The sequence below is a fragment of the Phytophthora infestans genome, genomic scaffold (genome assembly GCF_000142945.1).
Source record: "Phytophthora infestans T30-4 supercont1.43 genomic scaffold, whole genome shotgun sequence".
NCBI lineage: Eukaryota > Oomycota > Peronosporomycetes > Peronosporales > Peronosporaceae > Phytophthora > Phytophthora infestans.
Genome location: NW_003303716.1, coordinates 1,088,049 through 1,104,349, shown reverse-complemented (window position 1 = coordinate 1,104,349; position 16,301 = coordinate 1,088,049). Strand labels below are relative to the sequence as shown.

Below are 16,301 nucleotides of genomic sequence, written 5' to 3'. Positions count from 1 at the left end.
TTCCCGCTTTGGATTCTATCTGGCTACTAAGGAAGGTACAGATAAGGCAAACTTGCTCGCAACACTGCCGTTTCGTATTATAGAAATGTAAAGATTTGGCTATTTAATCTGTATCCTCATCCAAGGGTGCCTACGGAGCTTCAGCTACTGAAGCAAAGTAAAACTCTAGATAAGCACTGTCTGAAAAGAGAGAAAGGAGGTATTGTTAACAAGGCGCCTCTTTGTACAAAGGAGGACATGCATGCACTTACACAATATGTCTACAGCAACGCTCGCGTGAAAGCCGACTACCAGGATGCTGCACTCGCGTGCCTGATGTGGCACTGCTTTGGGCGATCGTCGGACCTGGGGTACATAAAAAAGCAGCACGTGTCAGTTTCAACTGACGGTGTCTTCTACGTGCGTCTGCTGCGCGTCAAGACCGCCGAGGAGCAGGGCCTAACGCTCGTGCCAGACAAATCGGACTTCCTGACTTGCCCAATCCACGCGTTGGCTGTGGCGCTGCAACGCAGGATGCACCATGCGGCTCGCTGCTCAGCCAGCTACCAGACCTTGTTCCCGTTGAAGCCACCTTTAACGCCCCTGGACTTCCGCTAGCAGAATTACTGGAAGCGGACCCGGCCTCTTTGAGGGTTGCACTCGCAGGCCCATGCTCGTCCGTGCCTGCTGGCACACCACCCGCCCCAAGTCTGCTAGACGCTGCCGCTGTTGCAACACCCTCAGCGGTTCCAGGCCCAAGTTTGTTGACGCCGTTCCGACCAAGGCAGACTACGCGCGGGGAAGATGGAGTCCAAGCGTACGTGAACCGCCTCCTCAAGCGCGTCTCAAACCTCGCTGGAGCGTCAGAAGCCCTCTCTTCGCACTCCTTCCGTCGCTGCGGCGCTCAACATGCGAACGCGGGCGAGAAGCTTGCTCCACAGTGGATCTTCGACCGGGGCGCCTGGGACATGAGCAAGGTAAACAAAGGCTTCGCGTATGTGTTCATCACACCGCAGGAAGACCGCAAGGTCGCGCGTGTACTGAGCAGGTGGAGTGTCGACGATGTGCCAAAAGTGGTGGACGTTGAGGTCTTGGACCACTCCACGCAGGAACAACTCGCGCGCCTACAAGACATCCTGTACAGTTCATGCTCGGGATTGAAAGACCCCCGGTTCAACGTTAGTGGTAAGGTTCTTGCTGTACTTACCGCTTACCTGGCCAGGTACTACCCTCAGTTGAAGGCGCTGTCTCCTTCTGCGCCGATCGTACTTTGCGTGGAGGAGAGCTTGGACGCGTCTGGAATTTCTCATGCCGACATGATCGCCTGAACAGATCACCGTCGACAACCTTTGATCGCAACAACAAGCAACAAGATGAGACAAGAGGATGCAGAGGATGTCATCACAGCGCTGTTATTGAAGAGCTTATCGCGATGAATCGCACGTTGAGCGCTCGCTTGACAATCGTTGAAGCTGCTATGCTAAATAGTACAAGCACACAAGCCACACAGGTGCTGCGTGAACAAACGGACGCAACGTCAGATCAAGATCCTAAGCCCAAATGCAGAAAGAAGCAAGTGACGCACCTGTCGACCACATGGTACGAGTGGTACACGAAGGTGCCACCCGTTTGGAGTTCTGCCGACCTCCAGAAAAAGTCAGAGTCGCGCCACGTCGTCGCTTTCATGAACGTATTCCTCGAGCAAGGTTTCAAGTTGGACACGAAGGCGGAGGACTACGGAGACCAAGTCCTCGGCGCCGGGCGCCGCGCGGAAGAAGCCGTGATTGCCTTCTTGAAGGCGCGTGGCACAAACGCGAAGGGATCTGTAAGCGTACTGCGCGCGCTGCGCCCACTCCACAAGGATGGTATCTTGGACAAGCACATCGCTGCGTACAAGCGGCTGCTTGCGATTGGAAGAATTGTCGATCCTGCACCAATTGACACACAAGACATCCTCGCAGTAGCAGGCCACGTGTAAGTTTCAAACCAAGCAAATATATATACGTTTGTTAGTACACTGTATACAACACACGCTTTGACACATGCAGCTGTAGCATCGGCCGTGGCCAGCATCACGAACTCGATCCAGCGTCGCCCAGCGGCAGCAACAGCAGCAGCTCACAAACAGCGACGGCGTCGTGCCTCAGATCCAGCGCCTTCCGCCGTCCATCCGTGCCAGCGTAGTCCAGCGCCATCTCGCTCCAGCAGCACGTACAGGTCACGAAGCACGTAGAACACTCGAACATCCCACGCAAAACGCACCCACAACACAGCACACTCCAAACCACATGGAGCGTACCCGCAGTAGCATCACACGTAACCACAAACGTCTGTAAGTGGCAGCAGCGTTCCCCAGCGACACCGTCGTTCAGGCCTAGCGTCGTCCTGCTTCAGCATCACAAGCATCAGACCCCCACCGAATCCCAAAGGATAGCGCCGGCCCGACTTGAACGGGCACCTCAGGGTCGAACCCCTGGCTCTTACTTGAGCTACGGCACTGTGGTGGTAGGGGGTCGGAGCTCTGCTCTGTAGCCGCCGAAAAAAGGAGAAGGAGCTGTTTTGGCCCCCGTCGGCGCCTCTACAGCCACGCATTGGTGCGTGTCTATACGAAGACAGGTGCCAACTGCCTATTGGCTGATACCAACCAATAGTTGGCGAGCAGCCATTTATTCGCTATTAAAGGTGGCCAATGGGTAACGTCCACGTTGACTGTATGTGCTCTCATTAGTGGTCCCCTTTGTCTGTTGCCGCCCTCACAAATGAATTTGCGACCTCCGGTGCGCATTGCTCTGAGGCCAAATATGCATGGAAACGTAAAATAGCCGATTTCTCAGTCCAGAAGCCTCTAGAGGCCATTTCCTTGCGGCTGTGAGCACCACGAAAGCTGACCGAGAGCAATTTTAGAGACGCACTTAATCGAATATGCTATATGATGTTTATAAGTTTTGGTCTCTTCTTTCTCCTGGGTCCGAACGGTCGGAAAGTGTCGGAAAAAAGGGCTAGGGTGTCAAAACGGTTGCGATATGGCGGGGTATATCGCTGATTAAAATCCGTTAGGCGTAAAAATCGTCTCGATAACCTGCCCTACCCCTATCTTTAAATTCTAGAGCCATCTTAAGAATTGAACTTGGAATTTGTATTGAATATGGTGATCATCGCTCCGGGCGAATCTACAATCACTCTCTCTGCATATATGTCGCATATCTCATTTTGCGCCCTAGTTGAAGAAGCCGTCACTTTCGAAAATTGGTCGAAGCTCTCGAACTATACACCTAGGTCGACAGTAACCTTCGACACAGTTACCAGTGTCCCCGTCGCGAGACGGACAGAGATCATCTCTCGTTGGCACTTCCAGTGCCTCAGCATACAGCTGACTCCCTTCCAGGGTGGAGCGACGGGCGTAGTTTCCCGAGGCTCCCGAGTCAATCAAGACTCTCCATGGCTTTGCAAAGACCTTCACGTTCGTTTGAACGACCAGCAAGCCCGGCTTGCGCACACTCTTCTCGTAAGAGAGCTCAGCTCTCTTCGCGGCTGAGCCCCGTTGCCCTCTACCTCCTCGAGGCACAACAGAACTCAGTTCCCAGTAGGCCGCCCCGCGCCTACTAGGAGTTGCCGCTTCCCGGCAATAGCATGGAGGGTTGGCTCGCCGGAGCCTCGCGCTTCTTGCACAGAGGGCAATAGGCCCTCAAGTGCTTAGTGCTATTGCACTCAAAGCATCGGCGGATGCCGGCGCGCTGCTCCGAAGCAAGAAGCTCCGAGTCTTCGTCTTCAGTATAGCTGAGGTCCATCGGCTCCGGACCTCACGAAGAGCTCACGCTACCAGCGCTCCAACCAGGTCGAGCCGACCTGAAGTTGTGCTCGGCATTCAATGCCACATCCACCACCTCTTCGAAAGCGTTAGGGTGTACACGGAATACATCAGTTCGAGCTGCGCTCACACGAATTCCCTCCATGAACACGGTCACGCTGACCGGTTCCGGTAGATTGTCCACCGCCATTTCGGGGATAAGATTTATCAACCCTTGGGCATATTCTAATAACACCTCCTCTCCATCCTTCCACACAAAGGTTTTTAACCTCACCATAAGCGGTTTCAGTCTCATAGACTCTTCACGCGTCATCGTCGCCGCCGCCGTTGCGGCGCCCATCTTCTCTTGGACGTGCTCCAAGAGGGCGTTCTCGTAGCGTGAGAACGATTCCAGCCTGGTGGTGACCGACTCTAGACTTGCGACGCAAGATGATCCACGCCCTCCGGACCAAGCAAGGACATAAGCTTAGTAAGCGCGTCCTGCTGGGCCGGGGGCAAATTTGCGAACAGGGAGTGTTCCATCCACACAGAGGATATAGTCAGCCGACACAGAAGCGGGATTGACTACAGGTGCTACCAAGTGCAGCAGGGCTGCCGTAGCTTTAGCGTCAGAGGAAGACGTTCGACGCAAAGAGTCACTAATACTAAGTTCCTTATTCGAAGGAACTTACCGCCCAAGACCAGGGCTCAAACTTAACATTTTATCTTTTATGCTTCAAAACCAGAAGTGTTTTATTTACTATTATTGCGGCCAAGCCGCCTAGGGGTAAATGTATCTGTTTAACTATCTAGCATAGTTAAACCTAATCAAATGCATAACGTGAGGCTTTCAGCCAACGTACCGAGAGACCTTGTTAACTCGCCAACTTATGTACTGAGATCTTGTAAACTCTCCGGTACTCCGTACTCATGTGTGTTCCACACCATGTAACCCCGTTACACTGGCATAGTAGAGTGGTTTAGCAGAAAGCTACGAACGTGTGACGCCCGGTTTTTTTGTGAGGATTGCCAGAGACGAGCGTCGCACGTTCGTTCAAGTGATGTAGCTACGACTGATAAGCTTTCTACAAGTCGTATACAAATGTATATCTATGCACTTTAACATCCGAATACTGTATACTTGAGTGCATTTTGTGCCCATTATAGCACTGCCGTTGGTTGCGCACAGGTCGGGCGATGCCACGCACCGTGCTATCAATGAAGCCGATACACCTGTCGATAGGACTGCCGCGTGCAAGAAGCTTGCTGCACTTAGCGTAGATTAGGTCCACCATGAAGCGAAAGATCAGGCACAGCGCACTGGGCGACCTGCCGAACATCACAGCAAGATCCCCGTACCGTCCAGGGTACGCGAGCCGGCGCAGCAACACACAGAGCCCCTCGACTTTACCAACGCGAAGGCGGCTCGGTAGCTTGTAGTCTTCCTCAAGCCGCAGCGCCTTGTGCAGCCGAATTACGTCACGCTTCAAGAATCGGAAATTAAAACGACAGTCTCCGTCGCTTAATGCGTTGAAATTGAAGCTGCCCTTCAGTGTGAGGACTGGTCGTGGAATAGGAGATCTGGCGAAGAGCACAGCGGCGTCCTCGACGAGAACGAGGTTCAGAGCGGTCGCTGCGAGGACTAAGCTCTCCTCGAGCATCTTGACTGGCTTGTGTGCTTTGCAAATGTAGTATACACCAAGGACGGATAAGAGCTCGCGTTCGCTCTGCAAAATGCTTCGCTGGCAAACCAGCGTGTGCGGCAGTGTGATTAGGGTTGTGTGATTGGCGCTAGTCTACAACTCACACAAGTTCCTGCTGCTAAACCACTCTAGTAATATGTGCGTGGTTTATGGCGTGTTTGCTGATATCATGCAGTATTGCCTCCTTGTTTTTGTTATCAATGCATGTCATCCCAAAGGGCCCGATAAAGGCACTATATACGCTGCATCAGCGACGCCGGCACGGCGTGACATTCTCACCATGGGAACCGCTATTTGTACTTCGGCCAAAAATGTCCACGATTGGCCTTGGGTTTTATTTTACCCGTCACGTAGAGTCCCCAGTATTTAGCAGCTTCCCGATGTATTCTTTGTTAGTGATCGCGATCAAAGGAAAAAATGCGTGCAGTACGTCAAGTATATCCAGGTGTACGACACTCTCATTGTGCAGAGCATATGAAGCGCAGTGTAGTTGCCGAGTGCAGGGCTCACTTTGATGAATTAGTGCTGGAGCTTTCCAAGGGGGTTGGTGCAAGTCGGGTGCAAGCGAGTTTTGACAAGTCAAAAAATAAGAATGAAGATGCCTTCTCGTATCTTAACGATTTTGAGGGATAACAGCATTCTTTCCCGTACCTCGATATGAAATTGTCACCTCAAATGCAGTCGAAACTGTGAACAGCTGCGTTGGGGATCTTGTAAAACCTCACATTTAAAGCTCCTTCTCGACATCACTCGAAATGATATAAAACAAATGCACAAACGGCGCAAAACGTACCCAAAGAATGATCCCAGGACCATAAGCGCTAGCTTGACACAAACACTATCAGCGGCCAAAGCCGCAGGCAGACAATTTCTTGTGGTACCATAATCAGATAGTCACTGTGAAGGCAAATACGAGATGGACTCTTCCGCGTTGTTAATTTTACTGCGAATCATTGCTCATGTGGTCTTTAAGTTGAGCTCCAGTATCCATGTGTACACAGATGCCCTGCCCTTCAGGTGTTAAAACGCTCCGCTCAAGACAGCGTGGCACCGTACTACCGCTACGCATGCAGTGTTTCAGCATTTTCTTACTCCAGTTGACATCAACTCCGCTTAAAAAAATTACATCACACGGCCTCACTAATCTTATCGAAGCGCTGGCCGTCCACGCAACCAGAGTCGCTACTCAGTCGTGGAGTAGGTGCGCTAGACGAATCACCGATTGTTTGCTCCAAATGTGGTCGTAGAGGCCACGACATTCGTAGCTGTGCTCGTCAGCAGACACTTGCCGGAGAATACAGTAATTCGCCTCACATAGGAAAGCGAAAGGGTAGCAACCTATCATTTGATTTTTTACAGATTGTACCGTTTCTCCTGATAGACTTGCAGTAAGGATACACCATGCGTTGTGCACATGCATTGGTTTGCTAGTTAAGCAGCTAAAGCAGTGATTACTTTGTGAAGACCTCATTCCTAAATTCGATTCTTACGAATACGGTTGATTCTTCCATAAGTCGATTTCCTAACGTTTAGACGCTACCATTTATTACTAAGTTCTTTGCTGAAGAACTGCACTGTAGCACCTGCAATATTACCATCTCACTTGGTTTGTATTCGCAAACGCGCTGGACCGAAAGCCAAAGGCTTCATGCGAATCCTGAATAGCATGCGCTTTAACCATAACGAGGCCAGTAGTAGCCAATCGTAGTCCTCGCTGTGGTTTCCTAATGTGAGCTCGGCTCTAATTTTAGGAGCTGGTATTATAATCATCTTCAGCTATTCTGTGCGACCAAATTCGTCCTAAGGTAGATTGTCAATTTGGGGCCTCAAAACAAGCATATGATTCCCAAGCGTGTAGCTTGCAATCCAATGCACAGAAAGGTAGTGACAGTTTTAAAAGGGCCAGAATCTCCGCTTATTAGATGTATCATTAACCAATGAAATTGTGCTGTGGAAACAACATCCGATAAAGATCTTAAAGTTCACTTCTGCCAATTAGATGCCAAAATTAGACCTGAGATCAGTATCGTTTGTGATGTTTACCGACCCATTACGAAATTAGCCAAGCCAAGGTTAGGTCAACCATCCAAAATAATATTTTTACCGTGTGAACACATATGCTAGGTTATTGATTATGTAGAACAAGCTACTTTCGAAAGCGTACAGCAGGCTACACACACGGCGCTCAGATTAATGCATGGGGCTCTGGTTCTCCTGGAGTTCCAAGGTCGTCGCCACCTCCCAGGCGCATCGTCTAGCAGCCCAGGTACACCGGATCGCGATTACCACCCTCGACCGCCACCAAGCTCCCTCCTGCGAGGTACTACAACCCGGCAGAGCGGGCGTAATGCTGTTCAAGCTGGCAGCGCTAATAATTATGTCCTCTCAGTATAATGACGACGGCATGGGTACCAGTAGGCGCACTTAGCGCTAGAGCCAGCTGTTAATCTTTCTAAACCAGAGCAGTCTCAACGATGCCGCTTGTATTCGTCAGATTTTGCTGAGACTTCTTTCGCGTGCTTGCTTCCCTCTTTTCCGCGTTCTTGCTCCAGATGTGACGCTGCTAGTTTAGATTTCTCTTAAAACAGCGTGGGTTAGCAGTCGCCCACCAACAGTAACACGTTTTCGCTTCTTGTTGATGCGGTGCGACTGGGAGCTTCGGCATTTTGTCTTCAACAATTGATCTCATTTGTAGCCATGTGGCAAGTTCGACATGCCGAGGGACCCCGTTACTGGAAACACTTATAAGCCGAGCTCCCATCTTGACCAACTAGAGCAGAAACAAACCGCATGCCTTAAATCCTCTCACAATATAAGAACGTTGCTGCCATCGATTATGTTGCTTCCTGTCACCAGCTCTCTTGTTTTCCCACCAACCAAATCTCAATGCAAAAATGTGTATGGGTTTCGTCGCAAGATACCCCCCCCCCTCTAAAGCTAACGTGACCTCAAATTGACAAAATAGCTTTGAATTGACAGTTTACCTTAATAAACGGAACTCTGTTTTTGGAACGTGAATGTAATAACGTAGGGGTAGGGTAAAGGAAATCGTATAAGTAAAATTTTTGTTCGGTGATAGTAGTATTATTTGTAGACTGATAATTTCATTACTATTAATATTACATATATTCAAAGAAAGCTACTGTACCGGTACAATACTGTACTACTACTGTACATGGATTAGTAGAGTAGACTACTGGCTCGTCTCTGGCAGAAAGACCTTCATTCCTGGCTGTCGCTCATCAAAACACAACGATTAGATTCCAATTTGGACGTCGTACAGAAGTCCCTCAAAGTAAGCGTCACCTACTTACGTAATACCCCGCCATAGCTGCTACGGTACATACAGGTTCAACTGGCCAATCACAAAAATGCACTGATTTTGGATGAACTGCAGGATCGGCGGCATCATTTCCAGACCGGTCCGGCCTCTTCGCTAAGTAAATCATTGAAAGACTGAGAATGGAGATAAAATGTACGAGGTAACTCATGCTCCCGCTACGTACGCCTCCCTCCATGCACACTATCACTCTTCCAAGCGACCACGACCGCCAGCCCCATGCCGCGCCGGACCCGCCTTAATATGGAACAGAAGATCGCCATGTGCAAGAATGCGAAGGATATGCGCACCAAAGGCAAACTGTCCAACACACAGCTCGCAGCGTGGGCAACACGTGCGTTCAAGCTGAAAAATCTGTTTCACGCGATGCCGCTCGCAATGTTATCGCTGGGGAGTCTAAGTGGGCCGCTATGGAGCCCTGTCAGCTAGAGCGCAAGCAGCTCGTCAGCCCCCAAATCCAGGAGACGGACGCTCGCATTATGAAGGTCTTTAAGGCCATGGACGGCAAGGTGGAGGCTATCACAGGCAAGGTGATAAAGGCCAATGGTCTTCGCGTGAACGCGTATGACGAGAACACCACGTTGAAGCTCTCTAAGGGCTGGCTGTATAGACTGCAAGAGCGTCACGGAATCTCCAAGAAGCGGAATCAAGGCATTATTCGTGCCTTAAAGAGTAAGTACAGGGATTTAAAGGTACTTGATTGTGTCGACCACTTTTTAGAAGGGCGGGACCAAGAGAAAGTTGATATCTACACCGCTCTTTGTTGGAGTAAGATGGCCTACGACGAGATCTCGCCCAAAATCATTCAGAACTGCTGGCGGCACGCAGGCATTCTGTCGGACAGGAGCAAGATCGCCTCGCTTCTTAACTAAATATCAGTATATTTAAAACATCTGTTTTATCACCCTCTAAGATCGTTTCTCGGTCCCCCCTACGCTTACTTTGAGGGACTTCTGTACTGTACGACTCGTACATGTAGACAGCGACGGGTCTTGTCTTCTACGTACATGGCATTCTCCAACTAGCGACGTCACAAGCAAGTCGATCCAGCGAGATGGCGTTTCTACTTGAAGGCGAGACAGATGAGACGCTGGCTGCAGCATTTGCGTTTCTGGACGAGCAGCAGAAATTGTCGACATCGCTAAAGGAGCCACTCGAGGACAGCCCTACTCTTCCGTCCTTAGATGACCCAGAAGCTGCCGACGTGCTGGATGATCTGAGTGCAGAGCTCCCTGCAACGGCGGACAAGGCGATCAAGAGCATCAGCTGGACTGCAGCCAACCCCACCCCGAAGCTTCTCTCACAACTTCGCTTTAATCGCCGCCAGGTTGTCCCGTGCTCCACTCCTCAACCTGCAATCTTCGCCGCTCTTACCAAGCCAACGAAGGCACCGAGTCCAACTCAAAAAAAGAAGAAAAAGCCATACGTGCGTAAAAAACCTCTGAGTTACAACCCGAACAAAGCGCGAGATGAGCGCAAATTGGAGCTGGTATACCTCCGCCAGAAAGTGACCGACATGGAGATGGAGCTACTGAAGCTACAGGAAATCAAGGAAGCAAGTCAAACCAAGAGCACATACGCTTCCGAAGCAATATATACTTTCACAGCAAACCCCGACAGCCATTCCACTAATGATGCAGTGCCCCGGGTCTGGGAGAAAATGTGCGCGCGTCAACTACAACGCCGAGTAAAGGCAGAGCGCGAAAATGCTCGTCTGAAAGTGGTATTAGAGGGCCAGATTAAGATCGCCAAGAGCATGGAGCAGATCCTCAAGAAGCGCACCGTTTTGCGTGCTATGGAGTCCTGTGGCAGCAACAAACGCACGAAGCACACGAACCGTCGACCCGAACCTCGTGCCGACGCGAAGATCTTCGAGATCTTGCTTGCTGGTGTCGAGGCCTCGTACCGTGAAGTTGATGCTGTGTTCGAGGCCAATGGTCTTGGCCGCACAGAAGCCCCCAAGAGTGACACTCAAATGCGTGATGGTGTGAACGGCATGTATCTCGAGATATTTGCCAACAAGATGATTCCGTTTGGCATGCATGCTACGGGCCAGGCTGTGTGGCAGCACTTTAAGGGTACGGATATCCCTTACCGCTGGTTTCACTCCAAGTCAGCCGGTTCGATCGAGTCGACAGAAGATACAATGGTTGAATGCTTCGACATGGATATGTATGATGCCAAAAGCAAGACAACAGCCGAGTTCAATGTCAAACAGATCCTCCGTCGTTATGTTGAGGAAGACCGCGTTGTCATCGTCTGGCGCTCGCACATTGATCCACTGGAATTTTCTAACAAACGTTTCGCGGGTATTCATTTCGAGGAGAAAGGCTATGTGGTCATCAAGCCTCGTGCTCACAGCGAAGATAGTAGCGGTGACCACGACGACTTCACACTGCTGCAGACTTGCTACATCATTACCCCCGATCTGTCCGACCAATCACTGAATGATGATGCCAAGACGGGAGCTCTTACCGAATTTGTCATGAGCTCAACGGCTGCCAATATTTCTGCTAGCCACGAGATGATTGAAAACGTCCTGTTGGACCAGGCTTTGCAGCAGCGCAAGCGCCAAGAGTAAAGTGAGACCGTGCTCTTTAATTGTCATCCAGTGTAATGGAAAAGATTGAATGTTACAAAGATCAGAGCCTCTGACTCAGAGGTAGCTTCATATAGTGTGCGTAGTGTGTATAGGTGTTTTCAATACTCGCTGGTTGCGAGTTCTTGCTTGCGGATGTCACATTGAGTCAGCAAACAAAGCATATTGTGTTTTTGAAGCGGTTTATTGAGCAAAGCTTCTCAAGAAAATCCCGAGAATCATGGTTGCATCACCCTAACTTTTGAGGCCTTGTTCCAGCAGCACATTTTGTTGCAATTGCAATACGTTGCGTAGCTTTCCCCCAATTGACCTTATTACCACTTCCTCAACATGAGCAAAATCCAGCGGTAGAACTGACCCTGTGTCTACCCGTTTAACCTGTAGCTGGTAGCAACTGCGAACAACGGAAGCGTGCAATGGGTTACTGAGCGACGGCGAAATGATCGTCCAGTGGTGATCCTCAAATTGAAGCCCCCCTGTTGGTAGAAACCAGGCTGTTGTCCCCACAAGAACGATTTGGTTTCCTTCTTCCAGCCTGTGAACGATATTCACGGCGTCGAGATTTATGACCAATTTTTTTCCATCAGGAAGTGAAGCCACGCAGTTTCTCTCCACCGAGTTGGGATTTCTTGTCCGGACCTGCATTCACACAAAATAACAATGGAGTAAAAAAATTAGTCAGCAACAATTCTGCAATACAAGCACGATGCAGCGTCGTACGAAGCGGAATGACTTCTGAGTATCTTTGTTCTTCTTCGTCATGATATGGTGCCACAGAATTTGTGCCGTTTTCTGCATTGGGCATGCCAAAGGAGTGATCGAAAATGTTTCGGCGCAGTTACGACCAGAATTGAGATGCTTGGTTTGACTACTGCAGGTTATCGAAGGGTTCGCGTCCAAGGCTGGGAGCACGTTGTCCGCTTGCGAGCGCAATCTTCCCAAACTGGCTGACAATTTAGCTAAAATGGCATCACTGAAGTCGAGATGTTGGAGAGATCGGTCAGACGTTGGATGGGCCTTGAATACAACGTCCACCCCCTGCAATCAACACAACGGTTGATGCTACGCTAAGGTTCTGGTAGATCAGTATAGAAAACCAGGTAGCCGCCGGCCACACACATCTTACCTGTAGCACATCGCTCCGTCCGAGTATCTTGCTGATGGAAGCATGCACTTTGACCTGATTTGCCATGACTACCTTCAGTTTTCGATTGGTACGCTCTGCACGTTCACGCCCTTCGCTCTCGATCATAGCAAAACTCCGCCATACATTGGGGTTATGATCATGTGGAGTGATTGCTGGTACCATGTGACTGAGGCGAGAAAGCATCAGCTCCTCCAACTGAGCGTTAAGCTGCTGCGCTTCCTCCCTTAGAGCTTTCAGCTCTAATTTCTTGTGACGCTGTAGGCTTGTAGTGTACCTCACAGGACCCTCTTTCCGTCTGCGGTCCTTCTTCGTCTTCAGTTGCCGTTGTCGGCGGGAAGCACTTGGAGCAGCATCATTGCCAAGTTCATTTACAAAGTCAAGCGATGTGGCAGAGCTGGAATCACATTCGATGCTGTCTATGGTGTCAAGGAGCGTAAGCACTTCAGACACGTCCATTTCAAAGGAATGATAGTTGTCGATGTACGAGAAGGCAAGATCCACCAAGACGGGTATAGCGGTGTGGGAAATAGCTTATTCCGAGTAAGACTGAGTCACTCCTGTGGACCACGAAATGATTATGCAGTTGACAAGATGACGGACCTGACACCAGTTCACTGAACTGAGTTCAGTAGTACAGAGTGTTCAGTAGTATAGAGTTTGAGTATGCCGTGATATCTGCATACAGTACCACAATAACACTGTACTCCCAAATTCCTAAATAAATAAATTTGTGCAGCAAAGCAAAGTACGTACAGTGTACATGTGCAAGTCACCCAAATACAGGTTCATGTACTGTATTACAGTAGTATTAATTGTCTTACTCGATCTCGTCGTAGGACGGTGCGCTAGACGTGATGGCCTTGGAGTGGTGATGAGGTGAGAACATCTCGGACTCCTCTTTCTCGATTTCCTCACCCGAGAGAACCTCTTCGTAATCCCTTTTGAGATAGGCAAACGCAGACAGGAAGATAAGAGCAAGCGGCACACCCAGATCGGTAGCGGTCCACATTACACGAGCACCGTAGTGCTGGTAGAAGAATCCGCCGACCATCGTGCCCACAGCACGAGCCAAGCCGTTCTGCGTTGCGTTCAAAAGCCCCATGACCGTTCCTTCGCAGCCTTTGGGGGCAGCCGCGTAGATGTACTGCGTGCAGGCAGCCCAGGCCAGGCTAAATGTGCAGCCGTGCAGGAACTCGAACGGGATGGCGCTCCAAGCGTTCGTCATGACGGCGTAGTACGTGACACGAAGAGCGTAGGCCGCAATAGATACAAGCAACACCTTCACCGTGCCGAATTTCTGGATAATGGCGTGCGAGAAGAAAAAAGCAGGAAGCTCCGACAGAGTTTCGCACATGATTGCAATCCCCACAATCTGGGCATTGCCACCCGACAAGTTGAACAGGTTGAGCGCCAAAAAGCTCGAAAGCACACCGTACATGAGACCCATAAAGAACACCACGAGAAGCAGCATTATAACGTCCTTCTTCTCGCAGATGCGGCGCATGTTATCGGCAAACGACGGCTGACGAGCGTTCTTTCCACCCTCCTCCACCGCCGAGTGCGTGTCATCGTGGTGTCCGTGCTTGACGGGCGGAATCGTGCGCAGCACGAGCAGCGAGACAAACATGAAGATGATGCTGATGTTGAATGCCCACGAAATACCCGCTGCAGCGACAGCCAGGCCCGTGATGTACGCGCCTGCGCCCCATCCGACGGCGCCGAAGAGTCTCTGCTTGCCATACTCGCCTCCAACCTTGTGAATCATGTCCAACACAGCGTGGTCCATGAGGGAACCCGGCGGGCATCGACTGGAAGTTGGCCAGCATCAATACTGCGAGCGTCCAGTGGTACGACCAGTAGAAATATTGAATGCAGAACATGAGCAAACCGCCCGTGATGATGCAGAAGTAGTGCACCGCGCGCTGGTTGCGAATGTAGTCAGCCACTGCGCCCCAAATCGGCGGTGACACCATCGCGCAAATGCACGGCAGCGTCTGCAGCACACCGATCTGCAGCTTAGAGAAACCAGCATTCTGTTGGTAGTACACGGCCAAGAAAATGGCGACTGAAGACTGTTGCACGTTGGCAATCGCGTACATGAGCTTGGGCTGCCACAGGCAATTTTCGTACCACTTAGCCGGCGCGGAGGAAAGCGTCTCCTTCTGCTCATGCGCACACATACTGCTTTGTGATATTCGCGTACGTCACGTACGACTTGTTCGTCGTATCTCTAGAGCGTGGCAAATTGACGAGTGGCCTCGATCACTGCACTGAAACGCTCACGAATCAAATTACGAGGATGGGAAAAGCTCAACTTCATCCACTTGCTGTTGGAGTTGCTCGACAAAATGCATCCACGCAGCATTGGGACGTTTCGTGACACCCCCTCCATTAAATGACAAAACATCGGTTAAAATTAGGTTTCAGGACAGGTGGCATGTTACTTGCCTCGTCTATGCGGAGAGTATGGAAGTAACCAGCTCATGTTTTTAAACCACGGAATTATATCGTAGACTATTAAAAGCAAATCGTTCTGCATGTTGTTACAGAGGCATGCGCGTGATTCATCTCCTGCAAGTCCATTCATTTATAAAGGTTTATTATTCACAAATACAAACATTGTCGTTTTAATATTCAAATTCAATACGATGAATTTCATCGTATTGAATCTCGTCCTGCTTCATCATGAAGCGGTCGCATAACGAGAGGACCCTTGGAATCTTTAACTCGTATGACAGGTCGAGAAGAAGTAGGGAGAGGAAGAAGACGTTACTTGTAGGCGTCAAAAGACGAAGTGAGTACTTTATTAGTATTAGGAAGCCACCAATAGCTGTACACCACTAGATAACAGTCTCAAAAAGTGTGTCTTAGCGTATGGTGCTTGATTTCGCATAAAATCTAATTTTATGCGAATTCCATGCCTTATTCCGGAAAACATGATTCTTGGAAAAGCACATGCTTGTTTTTTTGCATTTACCCTGCTGTTTTTAGTATTTTCGCATCTCATGCTACTTCTGGTATAAGTACGATCCTATGAAATACAGTTGGCTACATTTGTGACCCAAAAATTAAATTATGGAGGCTTCTACCCAAGAGTCGGTCTATTTCAACGACACCTGGGTTCTGCCTATACCTTAGTTATGAATTACTCTTTGTTATCAATACCGGTACACTATTGTACTGGCGAGATGAAATGCACCACCATTTTTTTGTTTTGCTCATAAATACAAAAGTAATTATCGGATTAATGCCGGCAGACCCGCAATGGAAACAGGGTAGCACAGAGATCACAGACAAACACACGTTGTTTGACTTTCTTGTCTTTTATTAAAATGGTGGAAGCTCAAACGTCTGCGGGAAATTGATGCTGATCATGCATGCACAGAACATTTCTTGCGATATTTAATAAACAAAGAAGCCTAAAGTGACAAGCTTTACGCCAGAATGCAGCTTGGAATGCAACGCATCTGCAGAAGTTGGTTTTAGCTACAGGAGCAGCGTAGGGATTGCTGCATGCAGTGTTAAACGCATCGCCGACAGCCCCACTTCCTAGGATCAAATGTGCATAGAAATGAGTAAAAAGGGCATTGTTGATTGTAATACTAAAGTTTGTAAGGACCAAAACATCTGATGCCGTATGTCAAGAACATAGCCTCGATTTTTTGGGCGGAACGAAAGACACGCACTTTTCGATTAAGTGTAGCATGTGAATTTGAGCAGATATTCAAGGATGATTATGAGAAGAA

General features: G+C 49.6%; 3 protein-coding genes across 3 annotated transcripts; 1 reads left to right on the top strand and 2 right to left on the bottom strand.

The window, feature by feature from the left end:
• Positions 1 to 9,863: 9,863 nt before the first annotated feature.
• Positions 9,864 to 11,390, top strand: PITG_16269 (M96 mating-specific protein family; the record flags this gene model as incomplete). Its single annotated transcript, XM_002897614.1, has 3 exons — positions 9,864 to 10,139; positions 10,224 to 10,368; positions 10,417 to 11,390. 3 exons carry the CDS (start codon positions 9,864 to 9,866, stop codon positions 11,388 to 11,390), a joined length of 1,395 nt encoding a protein of 464 aa, XP_002897660.1.
• A 252-nt stretch (positions 11,391 to 11,642) lies between these two features.
• Positions 11,643 to 13,011, bottom strand: PITG_16268 (uncharacterized protein; the record flags this gene model as incomplete). Its single annotated transcript, XM_002897613.1, has 5 exons — positions 11,643 to 11,761; positions 11,804 to 12,047; positions 12,129 to 12,446; positions 12,535 to 12,858; positions 12,928 to 13,011. The coding sequence occupies 5 exons, from the start codon at positions 13,009 to 13,011 to the stop codon at positions 11,643 to 11,645; spliced, it is 1,089 nt and encodes a 362-aa protein (XP_002897659.1).
• A 361-nt stretch (positions 13,012 to 13,372) lies between these two features.
• On the bottom strand, positions 13,373 to 14,735 carry PITG_16267 (Major Facilitator Superfamily (MFS); the record flags this gene model as incomplete). Its single annotated transcript, XM_002897612.1, has 2 exons — positions 13,373 to 14,287; positions 14,328 to 14,735. 2 exons carry the CDS (start codon positions 14,733 to 14,735, stop codon positions 13,373 to 13,375), a joined length of 1,323 nt encoding a protein of 440 aa, XP_002897658.1.
• Positions 14,736 to 16,301: the final 1,566 nt, after the last annotated feature.